Below are 20256 nucleotides of genomic sequence, written 5' to 3' on the forward strand. Positions count from 1 at the left end.
GAGCCAAGGACACTGCTCAGCTCTGAGGAATATTTTACCCTCCAGAAGGAAGAAAGAGGTCCCACCAGCAGCCCTGCTTTGGGGAGGAACAGACAAGATAGATGCCAGAATTGACCAAACAGAGGATTCCATCCCATACACCTCATCCTCAGTATAAATTTGAGGGATCACAAGGGCCAAGCTATGATTTCCAGATTTCATAGAATAGAATCATAGAGTCATAGAATGGGCTGGGTTGGAAGGGACCTCAGAGATCATCAAGTCCAACCCTTGATCCACTCCCCCCGTGGTTCCCAGCCCATGGCACTCAGTGCCACATCCAGGCTCTTTGGAAAGATCTCCAGACACGGAGAATCCACTACTTCCCTGGGCAGCCCATTCCAATGCCTGATCACCCTCTCCAGAAAGAAATTCTTTCTCATCTCCAACCTAAACCTCCCCTGGCACAACTTGAGACCCTGCCCTCTTGTCTTGCTGAGAGTTGCCTGGGAAAAGAGCCCAACCCCCCCCTGGCTCCAACCTCCTTTCAGGGAGTTGGAGAGAGTGATGAGGTCTCCCCTGAGCCTCCTCTTCTCCAGCCTCAACACCCCCAGCTCCCTCAGCCTCTCCCCATAGGATCTGTGCTGGATCCCTTCACAGCCTCCTTGCTCTTCTCTGGACCTGCTCCAGCACCTCAATCTCCTTCCTGAGCTGAGGGGCCCAGAACTGGACACAGGACTCAAGCTGTGGCCTCACCAGGGCTGAGCACAGGGGCAAAAAATTTCCTGATTTCCTGCTTCCCTTCCTTCACCCAGCATCCTGGAAGGATCCCATCCCTTCCTCTGCCTGTGCTCCTGATCCATCCCAGCCCATATCTGTGTGTTCCTGCCTCCAGCTCCCAACTGCTCCCAACCCCAGGATTCCAGCCTGGACTTTCCCAGGGCTGCCCTGCAGCCTCGGGGGTGACGTGAGAGTTATTGGGGAAAAGGGGGAAGGAATGGTTTCCATTTTCCTGGATATTTGTATAGATTTAGTCATTTTTCCTATTTATCATCACTGTTTCATTAAAGTTGTGTACTTTAGTTTCCAATCCACAAGTCTCTCTCCTTTCTTTATCAAGGAGGGGAGAGAGATTAACAGAGAGTGTCTGGTACTCGGTTTAATTGCTGGGCCAGTGTTAAACTGTGACACATAAACAAGTTCCCAGCAATTATCTATACAGTAGGTCTGGTTCTGAATCCACAAAGGTCCCTTGATTTGCTTTAATAATAATAATTAATAAATAAATAATAAATATTTTAAATATTTTTAAATATTTTCAAATAAAAATATTCAAATAAATATTCAAATAATAAATAAATAAATATTCAAATTAAAAAAAAAAAAACCCAAACCTTCCCAATGAGGGAACCCATTGGAAACCCATTGGAAACCATTTTAGAACCCAGGGAAAAATGCTAGCACAGATTTTCGTGGACTTTTTAGACTCCTACAATTAATTATTAATTGGTGCTGATGTCCTGCAAAACATCAATGGGGAAATGAACCCTCTTGGCCATCAGACTCCAGTGGTTTTTTGACAGCAATATTTAGAAAAGAAACCATACAGATTTCAGAGCTGGACAGCAGTTCTCTGTAGATGTTTATTCTACTTACAGTAACAAAAACCTGTGAAGTCCCATCTTTTCATGTACAGTGATATAATTTGCCATATAAAATACAATTTACAGAAATTTCTAGCAAGGAAACCTAAACAAACACACTTCCTTTTGCATACTTTTATGTATGTTTTTTAAATTAGAAACATCTCATTAAGAAAAAAACCAAAATAAATCTTACACCATAGTAGATGTTTGCATTTAATACCACCTCTGCCTTTTAGCATTTTGTCTGCAGGTTCCAAATACCAAGGATCATTCCAACCAGCAAATCCTCAGTGTCTGAGAACTTCCAAGATGCACCAAGAAGAACTGTAAAATCTGGAGTGAGACACATGGCAAACCTGCTACTTGGAGTCTTCAATGCTGATAAGCTATCTAATTTTATCCTTCCAAAACTATTATATAAAAATAGCAAAATATTTACCCAACTGTTAATCTACACGGTCAAATAAATTAGCAGGGGGTTTTTTTCTTCCATATTTTAGAATTATCTACTTGAAGAATCCATGGAAAAGTAGCAGGGCAATCTATTTCCCAGGGAAAAACTTCCCTCTTGGATCACAACATGAAATACCACCACCTGCTTCTCAAGTTCTATTTATTTTTATTTTTTTTTCAGTGGGGAGTTTTATGAACACTATGAGCCTAAGAAGGGTCTAACAAAAAACCAATGAAGTTTTCTTTGAGGAGAAAACCACTTTTAGAATGAAATCTACAAGAAAACGGGGAAGTTCCTTAAGCCTATGGCAAAATTATGCAACAATAAAACCAAACAAGAAAAAAATGCTCCACTAAATCAGTTTAATCAAAGTTAGAGATTTAGTGGCCTATTTCACCAATTTCTTCTTCTTTCCTTTGGTATCCCAATTTGTTTGGAGTCTCAGCCTGTTTCAAATAAACGTCTGATATATTTTTATAAGTTTTGCTGGTTATAAAGGTGCTGCTCTTCACTGTTCTGTCCTTAGAGATCTGTAAAAATGCAACATTTAAAACTCCTCAGCCTCGTGAAAAAAAACCAAAGTCTCACTTGTTTCATTGCTGTACACTTAACAGATGGATTCCAGAACAAAAAAATATCTTATAGAGATATAGAGATATCTCTATATCTCTATAGAGATATAGAGATATAGGAAGATAGTGCACTTTAAGCTTACAACATTCCTTTTTCAAATCCTCAACAGTCACAAGTAATTATTAACACTGTTTTTCTGCAGCCTTTTCCTAAACACACGCAACCCTTCTGTTGTGAAATAAACAAGACAGCAACATTGGAATCTATTTTTTTTTCTGGTTTTTTTGTTTTGTTTTTTTTTAAGCGTGTGCTGTAGGAACAACTTTGACACCAAAATATCATGTAAATGAGATGTAAAGGTATGGCTCCTAAAGTCTGGATTAAATTCTCTTATAAAATTACAATTCAAGTTACTGGAAAACATAACTTTATAATCTTAAAAAGCAATATGCTCTTCTTAGACTTTTTTTTCCCATTTCTGTACTGTAAATGGAAACTTTAAGATGCAAGTAGAAAAAAAACCCCAAATTTCAGTACAGGTAACGCTGTGAATTTCTTGTAAGAAAAACATTATGCACAAAATGCAGCAAGTGAAAGTCCAGTATGTTCTTGCCTTTTAGCTAGTTGAGTTATTTCCATTCACAGTTGTTCAAATTGGTTCATTTCTGTAAGGCTAGTTTTACAAGAGTGTTCCTGTAAAGGTGAGAATATACAATATATACAGGAGATGCTGACTCAGTCCTCACTGGGTGGGAAAAATAAATTGTTTTAGGGAAAAGAGGATCAGCAGCCACATTTCTAGGCCTGAGCAGTGGAAGATGAAGCTTCTGTTTCTGCTGGTTTGGGAGTTTCCTTCGGGGTTTCTGCCTTCACCTCTTTTGCAGTTTCCCTGCTCTTGCTCCGGTCTTTGCGATCCTTCCCCCTCTCCCTGTCCCGATCCCGATCTCTCTCCCGATCCCTGTCCTTCTCCCGGCTCCGATCCCGGTCTCTGTCTTTCTCTCTCTCACGATCTCTGTCTCTGCTTCTTGATCTCTCCCTCTCACGTCTCCTGTAGGATTCCCTCTCTCTGTTTCTCGCTCTGTCTCGATCTCTGTTCCTTTCCCATTCTTTCCCCCGCTCTGAATCCTTCTCTCTGCTTTGGTTTCTGTCTCTGTTTTTATCCCAGTCTTTGTCTCTGTGTCTATCCCAATCCCTGTCTCTATTCCAGTTTCTGCCCCGGTCTCTATCCCAAGGTCTGCCGTGATCCCGATCCCTTCTTCTCTCCTCAAAGGATCTACCTTGTCGATTTTCTGCTTGCTGAGGCTCTGCCTGATCCTTGTCCTTGTTTCCTCCCTCATATCTCTCTCTCTGTCTCCCTTCAAACCCCTGGCCCCTAAACTCAGGATTTTTGCCTTCTCGGAAGTCAGGTGCTGACCACTGTCCTTCCGACTCAGATCCTTGTCCAGAAACATTGGAAAGAGATGCTGAAGGCCCAGCTTCCTCCCACATCTCTTTTCTGTGGGGATGGTTTGGAAGGTCCAGGAGCGGTCTTGGGTTTGCCTTCATACCTTGCTGTGACTGCCCTTGGAAATGAAACCTAGAAGGGGGAGGTTCGTTTTCTTCTGGAAACATTGCAGGATTGGCTCCCCTTGGTCCTCCAAATTGCAGAGGTGCTGGACCCCTCTGGTTGGCAAATCTGGGGGGTGAATTCCCTCGCCGTTCTTCAAAGGGCTGTGGCAAAAGTCCCCTTGGCCCGGGTATGTGATTTGGAGCTGGACCTCTCTGCCCTTCGAATTGATTTGGGTGAGGCCCTCTTGGTCCCCCCCCAAAATGCCCTGGGGATGGACCTCGTGGCCCTCCAAACTGAGGACCTCCCCTCTGTCCTTTAAACTGAGCTGGTGGGGGTCGTCTTTGACCTCCAAAGGGAAAAGGTGAAGGTCCCCTGTTTCCCATAAACTGAGGTGGATCTGGTCCTTCAAACTGTCCTGGAGGCCTAATCATGTCATTATATTGGGAATCTGAGAATTCCCTTTGCTCCATGGGAGGTTCCCTGCAATCTTCAAACTGGGATGGTGACATTCCCCTTGGAACACCATGGTAAGAAGGGGCAGGACCCCCCCTGTTGTCACCAAAAAGACCGTGCTGGGAAGAAAATAAAGAAGGAAGCTTTTGACCTCCAAATCTTCCTCTTTGCCCATCATTATTTGGAGAACCATGCTCTTCAGAGAACTGTGGTGCTGGTCCCCTAAAATTAGGTCCATGAGGTCCTCCAGGTGCATTGACCATCACTGGGCCCCCTTTCTGCCCTGCCATAGAAAATGGGGGTCCAGCTCGGTTTTCTTCAAAGTGCTGTGAGGAAGGTCCCCCCTCACTCTGAACTGATGGAGATTCAATTTGTTCTACAAATTGATGAGACTGAGGATTTCTCTGTTCATCATATTGCACTGATGCAAGACCCCTCTCTGGCTCAAAGTGACCAGCTGCCTTCTCCTGAGAAGCAAACATTGGATTCGAAAAAGAATCCATTCCCATGACTTCTTTTGACTCATTTGGCCAGGACACATTATGCATCTCCTGCAAAGCTGCACTGTCATTCGATGTGGAGAAATTAGGCTGAAAAGAGGTACTTGGAGGTGTTGGGAGCAGCACTTTACGTAAAGGTTTGGATGCAGGGGGTTCTCCAGAAGCTGTTTGACTGACACTTTCCATATTAACTTGAGCTGTGTTTTCAAACATGCTGTTAGATGCTTCCTTCTGGGACACCGTAGGAGCCTTTTCACTTGAAACCCAGTTTTCACTACTAAAACCAGGCTGAGCAGCAGAAATTAAAGTTTTCTCTTCTTTGCCAAGTGAAGCCTGCAAAGGACTGGGGAAAACTGATGGAGAAATGTCTTTTGGGGGCATCTCATTCTGTACCCCTGGTGGTTTCATTCGGGCATCACCACTCTCATTGGCCTCTGTTGCCATTCTCCTGGCTTGGCGAGGATCCCTGCTCTGCCTTGGCTCACAGCCCTGGTTTAAAGCTGGTGCTTGCTGGTTCAGAGATGAAACTAAATCTCCTTTTTGTGCAGCTTGCTGGTCCTGATGGAACAACTCAGTCCTCATGAGGGAAGACTTTGGTGGTGGTGACATTAAAGCATCAGACACCGAAAAATGAGCCATTGAAACACCAACAGCTGCTCTTTGTTGTCTGAGGGCTTCTTCCTGTTCCTCCAGTTGTCTTTTCTGCTCTTCTATTTGCTTGTTTAACTCTTCCAACATTTTTTGCTGCTCTACCAAGGATGAGGACGTGGATAAATCGGGCACATAGGAAGCAGATGTTTCTGAGGAACTGCTTTTAGTGTCTGAGTACATTTTGTTGGGTAAATCATCAACAGCAACTTTTGCTTCTTCCAAGATGGTTTCATCTTCTGGATCGTAGGCCTCATCCTCTAGCTCTGCTGCAGTAGATGGCTTCTCCACACTATACCTTTTGTCAGTCTCACCAGTCTGCATCTCAAAAGCTTTCTCTGGACCATATTCCTCCTCAGGATCATACGGTCTGTCATCCTCCTCCTCTTCTATAGCTTTGTCCTTGGACATCTGCCCAAACTGTTGCACGATGGGGTCTAACAAAGGAACCCCTGAAATTCCTCCATCAGCAGCAGCTTGGCTTTCCTGATTTGAAGGCTGGACGGTTTCGGGATCCTTAGCAGGAGGCTCAAATGTTTTCTTCTTGCCAAAAAGGGTCTGCAGGATGTGCTCCAGAGGTGTGGCAGTTTTGGAGGATGAGGAATGGGCAGGAGCAGCAGCACTTGCAGAAGCAGCAGGTGAGACAGGTGGTGGGGCAGTGGTTGTGGTTCCACTTTTAATCGAGGACAAAATTTTTAATACTGAGGGGGTGACTGCTGAGGTGTCTGGAACAGGAGGTGGAGGAGGAGGAGGAGGTGGTGGAGGGGATCCTGGTGGTGTTGTGCTGACACCTGAATCTCCTGCATAAAGGGTGTATTTTGGGGTCTTCTTCTCTAGTGGCCCTCTGGAGAACAGGGATGTGTCTGTCTCCTCATGAGCTTGAATTCTGCTTCTCTTTTCCTCTATCTTTTCTGTTTCCATGCCAGAGGCCAAACGTTTCCCTTTCTGGCAGATAACCAAGCCAAGGATTATATTTGGCCGAGATGACTCGAGACCTGGAAGAGAACACAAAGATTGCATATGTAAAAACCTAATTTTTCATTATGCTTTCAACAGAAACTTATTGTTTAGTGTAGTAGCAGCAACACAAGTCATAAATGTAACAGTTTTTCTAAATTCTACTTGATGATCTACTGGTAATTTGCATTAGTCTATAAATATATGCATATATTGGTATATAATAAGTAAATAAATGCTTTAAATCCTCCCTTAAAATTTTAAATAAAAGGCTGCAGCATCAGATATGATTATTAAAAAGTGTCTCTGCAAAAGAGAAAGTTGTTTGGTTTTTTTAATTGCTGTCCCTCTCTCCCTGAAAAAATACATATTTACTTCTAAATGGTTTGCAAATATGTTGTACACACAAAGACAAAGAAAAGTGAGAAAACCTGGGCTAAACTTCAGAATTGTGTTCCCCAAACTCCTGTTTGGGGTTTTTTTTTCCAGCTAGTTTATTTTAAAAGGTGACAGAACCAGTGAAACCAATCAAGCAAAGGAGAGCTTAAGCAGACAGAAGTTTAGGATGGGGTGACAGGGACTGTGTTGGGTTTCTCTGCAAGAAAATCCTTGGCTAAGTAAGAACTTGGGGTCTGCTGAGGGCAAGGGGACCCCAAAGCCTCCACTGCAGGGCTGGCCCTGATGCTGTAGGATTTGCTATGGGTAAAAAACACTGTAAGCAGAATGATTCCTTGGTGAAAGCTTCAGACTTGAATCCTTGGAGAAGGATGCTGGAAGATGAGAGGAAAGTTTCTGATAAAGAGGAAAAATGCCAAGGTCTGTAGGTTGGTTTCAAGTTACTCTATTTCTTCCTTTTACAGGCACAGATCCCACGGGCACTTGTGGAAGATAAAAATGTCCAGAATAAAGGGCAGGGAGTAAATCCTTTACCATACAGTTGGTGGCAAACGTTGAAAATCAAAAGAAGTTTTGGTAACTTCTGAATTTAATGACTTTAAAAAGCCCCTTTTTTGTCTTTCCCATGTGTGTTCCATTAGAAACCACTGGAATCCAGCTGGGAAGCAGCAATACAGAAAGATAAAATAATCTGTAATGTAACAGGTAAGATTCTCTATGGATAAATGATAAGGGGAGGATTCTGAGCTATGCTGTTCCTTCTACTCATGGTCCTGCAGGAGTTTTATACGTATGTTCCTTGCTCTTATTAAAACAAACCACCTGCTCATTAAGGAACAATTTAAAAATATCTAATTATTAGCACTGAAAACTTTGAGACCAACAACAACCTCAAACCTCAGAGTTACAGACATATTCCATTAGCAAACCCCATGCACAGATCCATTACTTTGCTGAAACAAAGGATTTTTAAGTGGACTCGAATTTACCAGCTAAAGATAAAATTATCTTTTTTTTTCCTCCATAAATTTATGTTCATGTTTAATAAACTTCACCTTTTCCAAGATTTTTAGTTGCTAACTTCACACTAAGAAATCAGTACAAGAGTTCAGTGTGATTAAATGTGAAGTTTTGTTGGTGAGAAGTTTCCATCACTCTCACAGCTTTGGCTAAATTCCTCTCACATTCTGTGTGCTGGTTGTACCAGTCCAGTGAAACAGTTTGATCTGATAAAAAACCCAGCACAGTCTGGTAACTCCCTTGAAATAATCTTTTTTAAAAGACCAGACAAAAGTATAATGAAAATATGAAGCCAATCTAAACTATCTGCTTGAGATTCCCTTTCAGGAATGGTGCTCATTAAAATGACCTTGAGAAATAAGAATAATAGTGAAAATGTTTGGATAACAGTTATTCTGCAGAATACATTCTTGATCCAAAATAGAATTAACACTATTTCACAGGTCAAGTTTTACATAGCTCTGTGGTTAAGAGGGTACTGGACATGCTGGTTTAAATAATCTTTTAATACCTGTTTGTACAGCTAAAACTCAGTGCCAAAAGTTGGGTTTTTTTTTTCCCTGGAGGTACAAAATCTGTGCTTAATAAGTATTGCCAAATTTCACCTTATTTAGAAAAAAAATATATATACATATAAAGCAAAGCAATCAGCTATATTGCTAATTTGCTAATAGTTCTGTACATGCACCAATTTGCTGTTTAAGAGGGGTTGAGATGATGAGATCTATAATGAAAGTATGGAGGAGAGGAACTAAACAAATCATTATGTTCTTATGCTTTTATTATCCAAAATTTCTATTATCCAAATACTTTTTACTTCTATTATCCAAACTATTATCTATTACTTCTATTATCCAAATACTTGACTTATCCAAATCCCCCTTTCCACCCACAACTTAAAACAACTCCACCAGTTCTGATCACACTAATTTACCACCTTAAATGAAACTATATTACTATAGAAGATTGAGGCATGAGTTCAAAACTAAGACAACTGGGGAAAAAAGCCACATTCATCATAGACTTATGAGATAGAAATGGTTCACTGTGTGTGAATTTACTTTATGTTTTATCAGTATCTAAATAAAGACTTCACACTTGGCCAGCACTGACCAGTGAGGAGAACCTCATAAACTGGTTTTCATCCACAGACTCCCAGTAGGCATTCACTGTTCTGTTGTTAATGTTTTAGTTATCTGCTTTAACACAGACTTGTGATTTCTGCAATTAGTCACAATGAATCTCAAACACTGACTGAAATAAGCAGGTTTCAAAACTCCATCAGACAGGCTACCTAATAAACAGCAATTACTGAACAAATCAGTTCTCAATCCCTGTAAGAAACAGAGATCAAGTCACTAATTAAAGCATGGTAAAATTTTAATACACTTTCAAAACAATAAATTCCAGTAGTAAGTTAATAGCTATAGTGATGATTTAGTTGTTTAGAGTTTAGTCATCATAGAATAAATTAATTTAAAGGTTACATTTTGATACTGTAATTTTACACACTATTACAAGTTATTCCTAACCTGGCTTCAAGAGTCACTCAGCTCAAAGAGAGCAAATATTAAATTCTTTTGAATGGAAACACACAGCTAAGCATCTCAAAAGTTAGTCCAATACCCATAGACAGGTTAAATGTCTAATTTTAGGTAGTAAGAAGCCTGTTGTCTCCAGCCTCCAACTCCAGGACTGTCACTCACAACCATTTCCAAGCTGTGTCAGCAGTAAGCAGCTTCCAGTGCTAAATTATTTATAAAGCAATCATTATCCTGTAATGTATTTGCAGTCCACATCCTGATTTTCTTGAGTTACAGCCTGCAACTAAAGCTCTTAAAAATTAGGATTAATATTTCTTCCTCTTACCCTTCAATACATTTTTTCTTAGGAAATAGGGGCCACGTTTCCTTCTCAGCAGCAGCTGGTGCCAAGTTACCTGCACTGATACATTCCTGATTTCTGCACAAAACCATGGGAAAGGACCAAGCATAACCCTGGGGCACATTATTAAATGAGAGCAACTTTGTGCTCTCAGGTCAGGGATCAAATCACCCCCAGCATTGCCACAGAGCTGCACATGAAGGAGAAGTGCTGGCTGGCAGAGAACAAAAGGTCCTCAGTGCCATCTTCTGCTGCTTTTCATGGTATCTGCTGAGATGAACACACCTGAGTCCAGCTAATGACATCCATACAGTCCAAATTCTGTTCCATTTGTTGCATTTTTAAAGTGCATTCCATAAAGCATGAGATTTCATGCCTTTAGATTTAAGGAACACCATCCTGCTCTACTATACAGCACTATTTGTGGGATCCTTTGCTGATATATGGCTATTTTATTAAAATAAAGCTATTTTAACTACTTAAGATAGATGTTACATTCCCAACGTTGCCACTAAATCCCCGTTTAGAGTATTTTTTACAATATCCACAGCTGCTAAGGAACATTGTGTGGATGTAAAGCCAGCAGGTAAATTCACATACAGGCAACCACTGCAAAAAGGCAAAGCTGAAGAGCCCAGTGATGCAGAAAATCTGATAATAAATATTCCCAGATGAACTAAGTATAAATCTGGATAACCTTCCATTTCCCTGTTTTTAAATCACCCAGGTCAAAGATTTTTGTAGATCTTCTAGGTACTAGTGAAGCTTAGAAGTCCTCAGTTGTGTTCCCAGTCCATCAGAAAACAGGAGAAAGTCATAATCCATATGTGCCTGATGGACCTGGTTGGTACAGCTGGAATCTCTTCTAACTAGGATTTCTGGAGTGGCAGGGTTTGATTGTCCTTCCCTTCCTCCCCCCTCCAGTCATATTTAGAAGTCATCTTAAGCTATCTAAAGCATTTTGCTTTTTGAGTCCTGGCTAAACTCTATTTGAAGGTACACAATTAAATTTAAGGAGACAATGACCACTTTCTGTAAAATATTTTTATTGATTGTGAAAGCAAGAAAAAGCAAAATTCCATCAGATGTCATTAAGAAGTGCAGATTACATGTTGGTTTGTTGGGTTTTTTTTTTATGCTGTGGTTTTAATACATACACAAAAACTCCAGAAAAACAGCTTACCTGATATTTTTGCCCCCCATACTGGATTTTGGGTTTTAAATATGAACACAACTTAGCACAACTGTGAGGTAAAGGCTGCTACAGAAGCTTCCAAGAAGAGTGAATTGGTGGCAGAAGTCTAAGTGGATCTCTATGACTTTTTTCCATCATATGGCCTTTGCCTTTGGAACCTTATTTCAGTTCTTACCCTTTTTCCACTTTGCCTACAAACACTTATTTTAACTTGAAAATCTGGCTCAAAAACTACCTCCAAATTACATCTGTATTTCTTCTGAATAATTGCCCCCACTTCTGAAAAACCTTCACACTTGAATCTCACCCAAATAAACCAGGCTGACATTACAAATTTGTCTGCTAATACTTAGCAGAATTCACCTATGTTCACCAACCTCCAAGCTGAGGCAAGTTTCACTTCCAGTGAAATCCACAATGGAAGAGTAAAAGGAAGTGTGAAAAGGAAAGTTGATATTTCCACAGGAATGCAAGGCAGGCAACAATGAGGTAAATAACCTGCTTTAGCAAGGCATTTAACCATCCAGCCAAGTGACATTTGCAGACATTTACAGCTGATTCCATGGCCAATCCCCTTGTGTGTCCAGAAATAAGAGTATTCCCTTTTTCTGGCTGGGAAAACCAGTTAATGAGTATGAGGTACTGAGATTCAAGGATTATAGCTCTACTGCTTTAATTTAGATAGCAATAATCCTCCCTTTTTTAGCTACAGCCTCAAAACAACAACCTTGTGCACTGTACAAGGATGGGAAGATGGACTTGGGAGTTTTTTCTGAAAAATAATCTTTTCTGAGGATGCAGAGCAAGTGCCCTTTGCAGTCTCATGGAGGAAGGGAAAGCATTTTACTACTGATGTCTCATTTGCTGTTGTTGTTAGGTCATTAATACCTGAAAACCCATCCCAGCCCCCACTGCTCCTGCATATAAGCTCTGAGAATGCTTTATTGAGGTCAGTCCTAAACTTGCATTTGAGGAGCAGAGGATTTCAATCAGCTTCTCAGAGAGATCAGCTCCTGGCATCTTTGCTGTTTCATACCCACCATTTCACATTCTGCAAACCATGACAATGAAGTTTTGCCTTCATTGTGACCTCGAGTTCTTCAGCTTCTCAATCTGTTTGGTTCTCTAAAACCCCAGCTACTTATTTGCAGACTAAACATAAGCATCTCCTCCACCTCCTTCATCCTCAGATGAAGATGACTTCAAATTTTGTAATAGAAGAGATTTTCATGGCTGAATTCATTCTCAGTTCTTCTGTCACCACCTTTGGGCACACTCAACCCAAGCATTACTACTGCTGATTTTAACTAAAAATGAGGATTATAATCTAACCTGCTTATACCACCTAACTCTAGGAAATGGGGATTCCTTTCCCCCCAATAAACCCATCTTCAGAAGGCAGTGATTTGGCTAGAGTTTGGCCCAACTAAACCAAAACATCTCAAAGACCTTGTGCACCATATTGCACCCAGAGTGCAACACTGAGCATGAGACAATGTAGTGAAACCACTATAAATATTACCTTTGTCTTCAGAGACTTCTTGAATCTTCTGTGGGATAAGTTTCCTGCTTGATTTAAGTGCTGGTGAATGGCTGGTAAGGGCTAGGTTTTGTGGATTTAGGGGTTGCTGCAGATAGGGTGAGGGGTTTTGTTGGTTTGTTTGGATTTTTTTTCAATATAGTGGCTGCTCCACATGACTTTATAGGTGAACTCATCCTCCTAACAGCAGATAAGCATCTGGGTGGAAAGGCTATATAAATTTCAGACAATTTTGCATCTTGAACAGAGATTTGGATTGGATTTCCAATTTTTCCCTCTTTACAAACTCTAAAATTTGGTTTCTATACAAAAAAAATGAATAATCCTTTCATTAAACATTCAATACCAACTTGTTGCAGATTGACTTTTGCTTTGTGATTTTTTTTTTTTTTCCACCTAGCATTTAACCTCCCCTGTTTTGTGCTTACCTGGTCCCTCAAAGGGCAAGAGTTTGGAAGGAATTGGGTCCTTAGAACTCAGGGGGATCAGGTAGAGATCCTTGATATGCCTGTTGTTATTAGCTACAACACCAAAACGACCACGACTGCTAAAATAGGAGTAGAGAGAGATATAGGCAACTTCTTCTTCTTCTGTTGCAGGGTGGAAACGAATCAAACACAATTCCTGTAATACAAAAGCAAAGTGAAAAAAATTCAACCTGGAATATAATCAAATAAAACAGTAAAGGGGAAATGCCAGGGGTAAAACTAAATTGCACATTTATAACTGCAGCTGTATTTTAAAGGAGTACTGCTGGTCAGTTTATGTTAAAATAGGGTTAGGTTTGTCATTTTCAAAATACTTGTGTATCTTACATCAAACTAAGTATCTTGAGGCTCAAATTGATATGAAAGAAATGAAAAATTCTTATTTCCATGATTATATCTCTATACTCTGCATAATTTTTCACTTCTGAAGTGTTTTTAATAGTAAAATCTATTATATATAAAAGTTTCATATTTCATTTTTAATTTTTAATACTGGATAGATAAAATTTATGATGTTCAATCATTAACAGTAACTTTAATGACAATTTACTATGCAGGAGAGAGAGAGATCAAGAGGCTCTGCTGTTCAATGGACATGTTTCTTCAATACATCTAAACTTCTGAAGTGGTGCCAGTAGTTTTCCTGTCTATTTTTGCCATTCACTCATTTATATTATAACAAGTTGCCATCTTATATGGCTGCATTTTTTTTTTCTTCTGGGTTTTGCAAAGGATTTTAAGTGAATACCTTAGAAAGTGAAGATTTGAGTTTGCCAACATAATCCCAGACTGTCTTCGGTGAGATCCTCCCACCAATATGAATTGTATCTGGTAAATCCTAAACAAGAAGTATTAGATGGTAGTGTGAGAAAAAAAAAAAAAAACCATAAGAAAATCATGTTTAAAGCAGTGCAGAGTGCCCCATCCCAGCAGTCCAGAGCATAAAGCACTGTTATATTTTAGTAGATTTTCTGCATACTCTTATGATTCTGTATTTCTAGGTGGTTGATCATGGCCTGTTACCAAAAGGCAAACAGTATAAATCAAACAGAAAAAGCAGCAGCTATCTAATCATTCTGTACCCCCACTATTTGCTTTGTTCTTACAGGAAGCTGCTGTTGGAAATACAGATTTTCTCCACACTTTCAAGTTGCTCAGCAAATGCTGCTCTTGTGACTAGAAGCCACCTGAATTCTACTGAGTCATGAGACCACTGAAACTCATTTTAGCAAAAGCAACACCAAACAGAACTACCAACCCTGCTAACTGAAGTCCTAAAACACACATTTGTGTGCAAAACTTCCTAATAGTCAAAGAAAATGCACTTCAGAGAAGAGAAAAAACTTATTTTAGAGTATATCTTTACACTGTCTCATTACTTGAATGTACACCCTTGAGAATAACATCCCCTTACTGGATTTATTTGGAAATTAGAAAAAAGAATGATATAGCTCACAAATGGTCAAAGAGAATTTTGTAACACATCACATCAGTGACCTGCCTGGTTTGAGAACAGCATGAGAAACCTACTTTAAAATCCTGGCTCTGAAACTTTAATTTCAAAAAATAAAGATGAAATAAAGGTATTATTCTAAGTCAGATTCTAACATATGCATAAATATATTGAAAGACATCAATATATTGAAAGACATCAATATATTTAAAGACACGGGAATTCTTCATGAATCTGGGAGGGATTTTTAAAAGGTTTTTCTTGAGCTATTATTCCTATTCCTAACAGGATGCCATTTATCACTGCTACAGCTCTAATCTAACTATAAATTTTTTATACATGTACAGTGACTCCAGCCTCTCTAGCCCCAGGAACTGCAGTACAGATTGATTCCAAACACAGAAAGGTGTCAGTGCTAACGAACCTCGCTAAGATAATCAAAACCCCCGGAGACAGGATAGGCTTTAGTGACAAATTTGGCCACACTCTGCATGTTAATGAATCCTTTCCAAATGGTGTTGAGCCGAGAGAGAAAGAGGGAAGTGTCACTGTCCTGAGGTGAGCGTGGCTCTGCAGCACTGCAAAACAAATCCAAACCAGAGAGGTTACACAAGACAAATGAGAACGGTCCCTTCTTTTCTCCCCTCCTCCTACAGATCAATATAATTTACAGATTTTTTACTAAATGCTTTGTAAGTGTTTTCCATTAACTTGGTACTAGTGGGAAAAAAGCAAGGAGTAACAGAAAATAAGCTTGTAGCTGCAAGAAGGTGCTGCAAAGTATGGTTTGTATACAATGCAGTTAGCACTGTAACTGTTGTGATCCTGACTTTATTATTATAAACTAATCTGCACTAGATATTTGCCACTACTTGAGTCAATAATATGCATCTGAAAGAGATTCTCAAATAGAGGACCTTGCTATGAATAAAAAGCTTTTTAACTGCAGGTTCATAAGGACATACTTCACCATATTGAATCATACTATTGTGTATACCCAAAACACCAAAGAATCCACTTCCTTTCAAGGATCAATTGGTTAATTTTAATTCATACTCATGAATTCAGATGTAACAGTATTTTCAATCAAAATGGAAATCTGGAAATGCTTTTAAACCATCTCACTCAGCTGCTTTCTATACAAGGAGACTTTTAAGTCTGTGCAACTCCTTCAAGTTGCATTTAGCTCCTCAAACACATTTCAGAATCATCTCTTGCCAGCATACATTGATGACCTGAAAATATTACCAACTAGAGAAGGTAGATGAGGAGCTGGTAAATTAAAAACCTGAACTTTGAAGCTGAACAGCACTTTTAGTTGGGAGGAGGGGAATGGGACATGGGATTTTGAAGATAACCACATTAAAGATTGGGTAGCTTGGCTTACTGTTACGTATACGCACTTGATATTGGGTGACTGATGAACTGCTAGGTATCTCGGATCTGGTGAGGATGATGGTTTTGTTAATATTGATTTGGGGACAGTCATAACTGGTTTGGAAGTGTCCTGTTTTGTTTCCCCAGTTGAAACTTTGTCAGCCACAGGAGCCGAACGCAGGGCTGGGGCTGCAACACCAGAGGAGCCGCTCATTGCCGTCCTGGGGTCTCTGCCAGAAACTGTTACGGTTGTGACAACTGTGGCAGCACAAGAGGCAGGAAAGGAAGAAGTCTCTTCAGGGACAGAAGAGTCTGTATTGTTATGGCCCTGGGTTGTAGGAATGTAAGTTCTTTCCACAGTTGGCTGAGAAACTGTTTCTGCTGCTGGTGCAGCTTCTGTTTCCATCGCGTTTTCGGTGCCAGCCTCTTTGGCAGACTCTGCTGCTGGGGCTGCTGCAGAACTTTCATACTTGGGCTGTACTTCTGATTTTGATTTTGACTCCTTTTTAACAGCAGCCATTGACTTCATCTTCTTAGGTGGTACTTCATCTTCAGATGCTGAAATCTGACCTATAAATTTATTTTTAAAACTTTGGGTTACTACTTAACAATGAAATAAGTTTGAAGAGAAAGACAAATAAACAAACAACACTCTAAACATAACAATTCCTTTACTTTGCACCAAATCAGATAGATACCTGTGCAGATTTTGCAGTTCAGGTCAAAAAGATGGGCTCGATGTTGACTTGTTGTATCCTTCAACATGCTGCTAAAAGCATCTAGGGAAGGAGCACTGTTTAAATTTGGTGCACTCCGAGCTGACTCTTGCTGCTCCTAGAAGTGAATAAACAAAATATATTCCAGTTGAGCATTCATTTCAACCAGAAAATTTCAACTTTGAAATGTCAGTTCTATAAAAAAATTAAATATTAAGGGCCTTAGTTAATGCATATCATGTCAGAGTTGTCAAATAGTATTTGCTGTCATTTCATCCCATGGTGTTCTGAAGCAGATAGCTGACGTTCATAAATAAAAGATATATGAAAGATAAATAACTAAAAATAAAAGACTTATCTGTAAATTGACAGCTAGGGCTGAAAAATACACAGCATTTTAGAAGTGCATGCAGAAAATGCCATCATTTGGTTGGGGCACTCCTTCAAACTAAAAGGAAAAATGCTCCTAACACACCTACTAGGAGATAATATCCTTGCAGTTGATGGAAACAATCTGCACTTCTGATGAGAAATCTGAGTCCCTAAGTTACCATTTATCTCCCTCCATGTCTTCCTACCAAACAACAGCCAACACTTACATCAGAATCAGAGACTGGGGGTGAATCTTCCATATTTACAACTGGCACATGTTCCCGTTTCACAGACACTTTCTTGATTTCGTGAGATTTGCTTCTTGCCTCTATCATCTGAAAGAAACAAACCCATTTTGGTCAGAAATGCAAGTGTTTATTTTATAATTTTATTCTGTACTTTGTTATCATTGGTGGTAAAGGTGCACTGAGGCTGAACATTGTTTTGTTAGGAAGAAAACGGAGCATTAACATAACATTAACATAACACAGGTGGTAAGGACTGATTGATATCTGTTACTCACTGCTTTAGGTGGTTTTTCTCTCCATACAGACAGTTCTTTAGATAACAGTTCTTCTGGTTTCATTCTCACCAGTTTTGACAGGGGGATTTCTTCCCGAAGAACCCGATGAAAAAGCCCCTGAAAACAACAGAGACTTTGTTGCCATGCTGAAGAGAACCTGCTTGGTAACTAACAAGATCTACAGTGCTGAACAGGCAAAACCAGTTCCAGTTTCTTAATTCCCTATTAAACACACCAGCTACTTGCAAGCAACCAGAAAATAAGGATGAAACAAACAAAGGATGAACTTTCCTTCTTATCATATCTATCAATGTAACTGAATAGGCATGTCAGACATTCCTCCTGTCTCAACTCTATTGTAGAAATTAAAAAATAAAAGAGGTTTTGTGTATTCTGCAAGTGGATATTGTCACCTGCACCACCAGCCATTTTTTTCCCTTTTATAGCATAATCATGCACAATATCCAACACATACTAGAGCAGAAATGAATAAAGTCTGTGTTAATCTTAAGAAAGCCATTCTCTACAGAAATATTTCACACCAAACACCCAAATTTAATAAATTCACACAATCACCTAAAGTAGACTTTGAATACCAACTGGCTAAAAAAAATAAAAATTAATTATTTGAATGGCTTTATAATATTTTACAGTGTAATTTGTAAGACCATATCTTGAAGCTTTTAATATTGAGGGCAGAGCCTGACATATCATTAAAACCCAAAAATATATTTCAGTGTATGTTTACTGTTTAAGGAAACTGCAAACCTGGTTTTTGGGGTCCTTGAGATTGAACATGATGCTTCTGTATTTACTCTTGTATCTGTTGTCCGTAACTTGAAACAAATTAAACATCTCCTTCTCAATATTGAGTGCTACTCTCCCTACTTCACTCTCAGTCATGACCAGATCATCACTATCATTGACTCTGTTAAAAACAAAAGGGTTTGTGCATTTGTTAGGCATCAGGCAGCATTCAGAAAAAGTATCTTTTCAGAAGAAGGAGCTGAGCCCGACTCCTCCTCACTCCAGGAGGGCTGAAGGCTCCTCTAGAACAACTCCAAATCAAAGTTTATCCCAAGACCTTGAACTTGGGAACTAGAGCAACCTTTTGCTGCTTTTGAGAACTGATCTCAGCCTTCACCACTGCTCTGCTCATGGCACTGATGTTAGGAATGACACAGAGAGCCCAAACGCTTGAATTTTATTCCTGGATTTTCTACTGTGAACAACATTTCCATTTCAGAGACAGGAGTTACTGAGGGCTGGCATGAGCACAAATAATCACTGTGAGAAAATCTGCTTTTGTTTGTTGGTTTTGTTTTCTAAGTGACACAACTGATGAGGGTTTGCTGCTGCTGATTTTGATGTTGGGAGGGGAAAGAACCTCCGCTTCAGCAAGGCTTTACCCCTTCACTATCAGGTTTCCTAAACTATTTCCCTATAAACTCTGCCATAACCAAAACCTGCCATCCACAGATTCATAATGCAGAGCACCTGCATGATCAAAGCTTCTATTCTATTATTTAATTCTTCAATTTAATTTAATTCTATTCTATAATTTAATTCTTTATTGCCTCAATAAAAATAGTGGCTTTTTTTTAAAGGCTTTTTCACATGCATATTTATTGTATATCAGGTTGCTTTTTAAAAAATATATAAACCTGAAATGCCAATTATACTTGTAGCTATTTGTGGTATAAATTCAAGCCCTCAACAACCCTCATCAAGAAGTAAGCACAACTCTGCAGGTTAATTCTGCAGGCTAACTCTTTATGTCTAGCTGCAGCGTGCTACATAAAAGAAGTTCTTTGAATTCCCACCTCTTCCACAAAATTTCTTTTAGGGATCGTCGAATATTTTGGCGAATCTGAGAGTTAGGTTGTGACTGGCCAGGGCTGGCTGAGGCTTTGGCTTGGCTACTTCCAGATGCAGCAGAAATGGAAGAGAGTGAAGGTTTTTTGACTCCTCCACCCAAAGTGGAAGCTGCAGCCAGTTTTTTGGAAACCGAGGAGCCTTGAGAAAGGGAGCTCTGCTTGGAGGGGATGCTGCCTGCTGCTGGAACAGTGCCTGAGGAAGGCCAAGGTTTCTTGGGAATTACACCTTTGAAACTTCCAGCAGGTTTAAGTGGCTGCTTGGTTAGTGCTGGGTTAGAGAAGGACGGGGATTTCTTGGAAGGAAGATTCTTAGGGAGAGAAGATGCCTGTTTCTCTATTACAACTGCAACAGTTTTCTTTGGTGCTGCTGTAGGCTCTGCTCTGTCTTCCTGCTTTTTCTCTTCCCTTTGAGCTGTTAAAACAAAGAAAAGACAAGATGAAAGGCTTAACTTTGTAACTTCCTGAAGATCAGTTACCAATCTATAAAGAAAAGCCTGTGAAATGCTATCTCCAGAGAACTTATCAAGGAGGCAATAGAAGCTATTTAGTTTCACTAGCCTTAAAAAAATAATAATTTAAAAACAATGTTGACAATTTTTGGGAAGAAATTTGTCTTTCATGCTTCAGAGAGTACTTTGTCTGAAGAGATTAAAAGA

General features: G+C 39.8%; 1 protein-coding gene across 1 annotated transcript in view; it reads right to left on the minus strand.

The window, feature by feature from the left end:
- Positions 1 to 1594: 1594 nt before the first annotated feature.
- Positions 1595 to 20256, minus strand: part of DIDO1 (death inducer-obliterator 1) — a 51517-nt gene continuing 32855 nt past the window's right edge. Inside the window, exons 8-17 of the mRNA XM_030462861.1 lie at positions 19547 to 20012; positions 18492 to 18651; positions 17724 to 17840; positions 17428 to 17535; positions 16811 to 16946; positions 16139 to 16682; positions 15160 to 15313; positions 14031 to 14120; positions 13223 to 13418; positions 1595 to 6797 (exon numbers count right to left, since the gene is read on the minus strand). Of these exons, the coding sequence (XP_030318721.1) occupies positions 3451 to 6797; positions 13223 to 13418; positions 14031 to 14120; positions 15160 to 15313; positions 16139 to 16682; positions 16811 to 16946; positions 17428 to 17535; positions 17724 to 17840; positions 18492 to 18651; positions 19547 to 20012 (5318 nt within the window). The 3' untranslated portion in view covers positions 1595 to 3450. The remainder of the gene's footprint in view (positions 6798 to 13222; positions 13419 to 14030; positions 14121 to 15159; positions 15314 to 16138; positions 16683 to 16810; positions 16947 to 17427; positions 17536 to 17723; positions 17841 to 18491; positions 18652 to 19546; positions 20013 to 20256) is intronic.

Source organism: Calypte anna, chromosome 20 (assembly GCF_003957555.1).
Source record: "Calypte anna isolate BGI_N300 chromosome 20, bCalAnn1_v1.p, whole genome shotgun sequence".
NCBI lineage: Eukaryota > Metazoa > Chordata > Aves > Apodiformes > Trochilidae > Calypte > Calypte anna.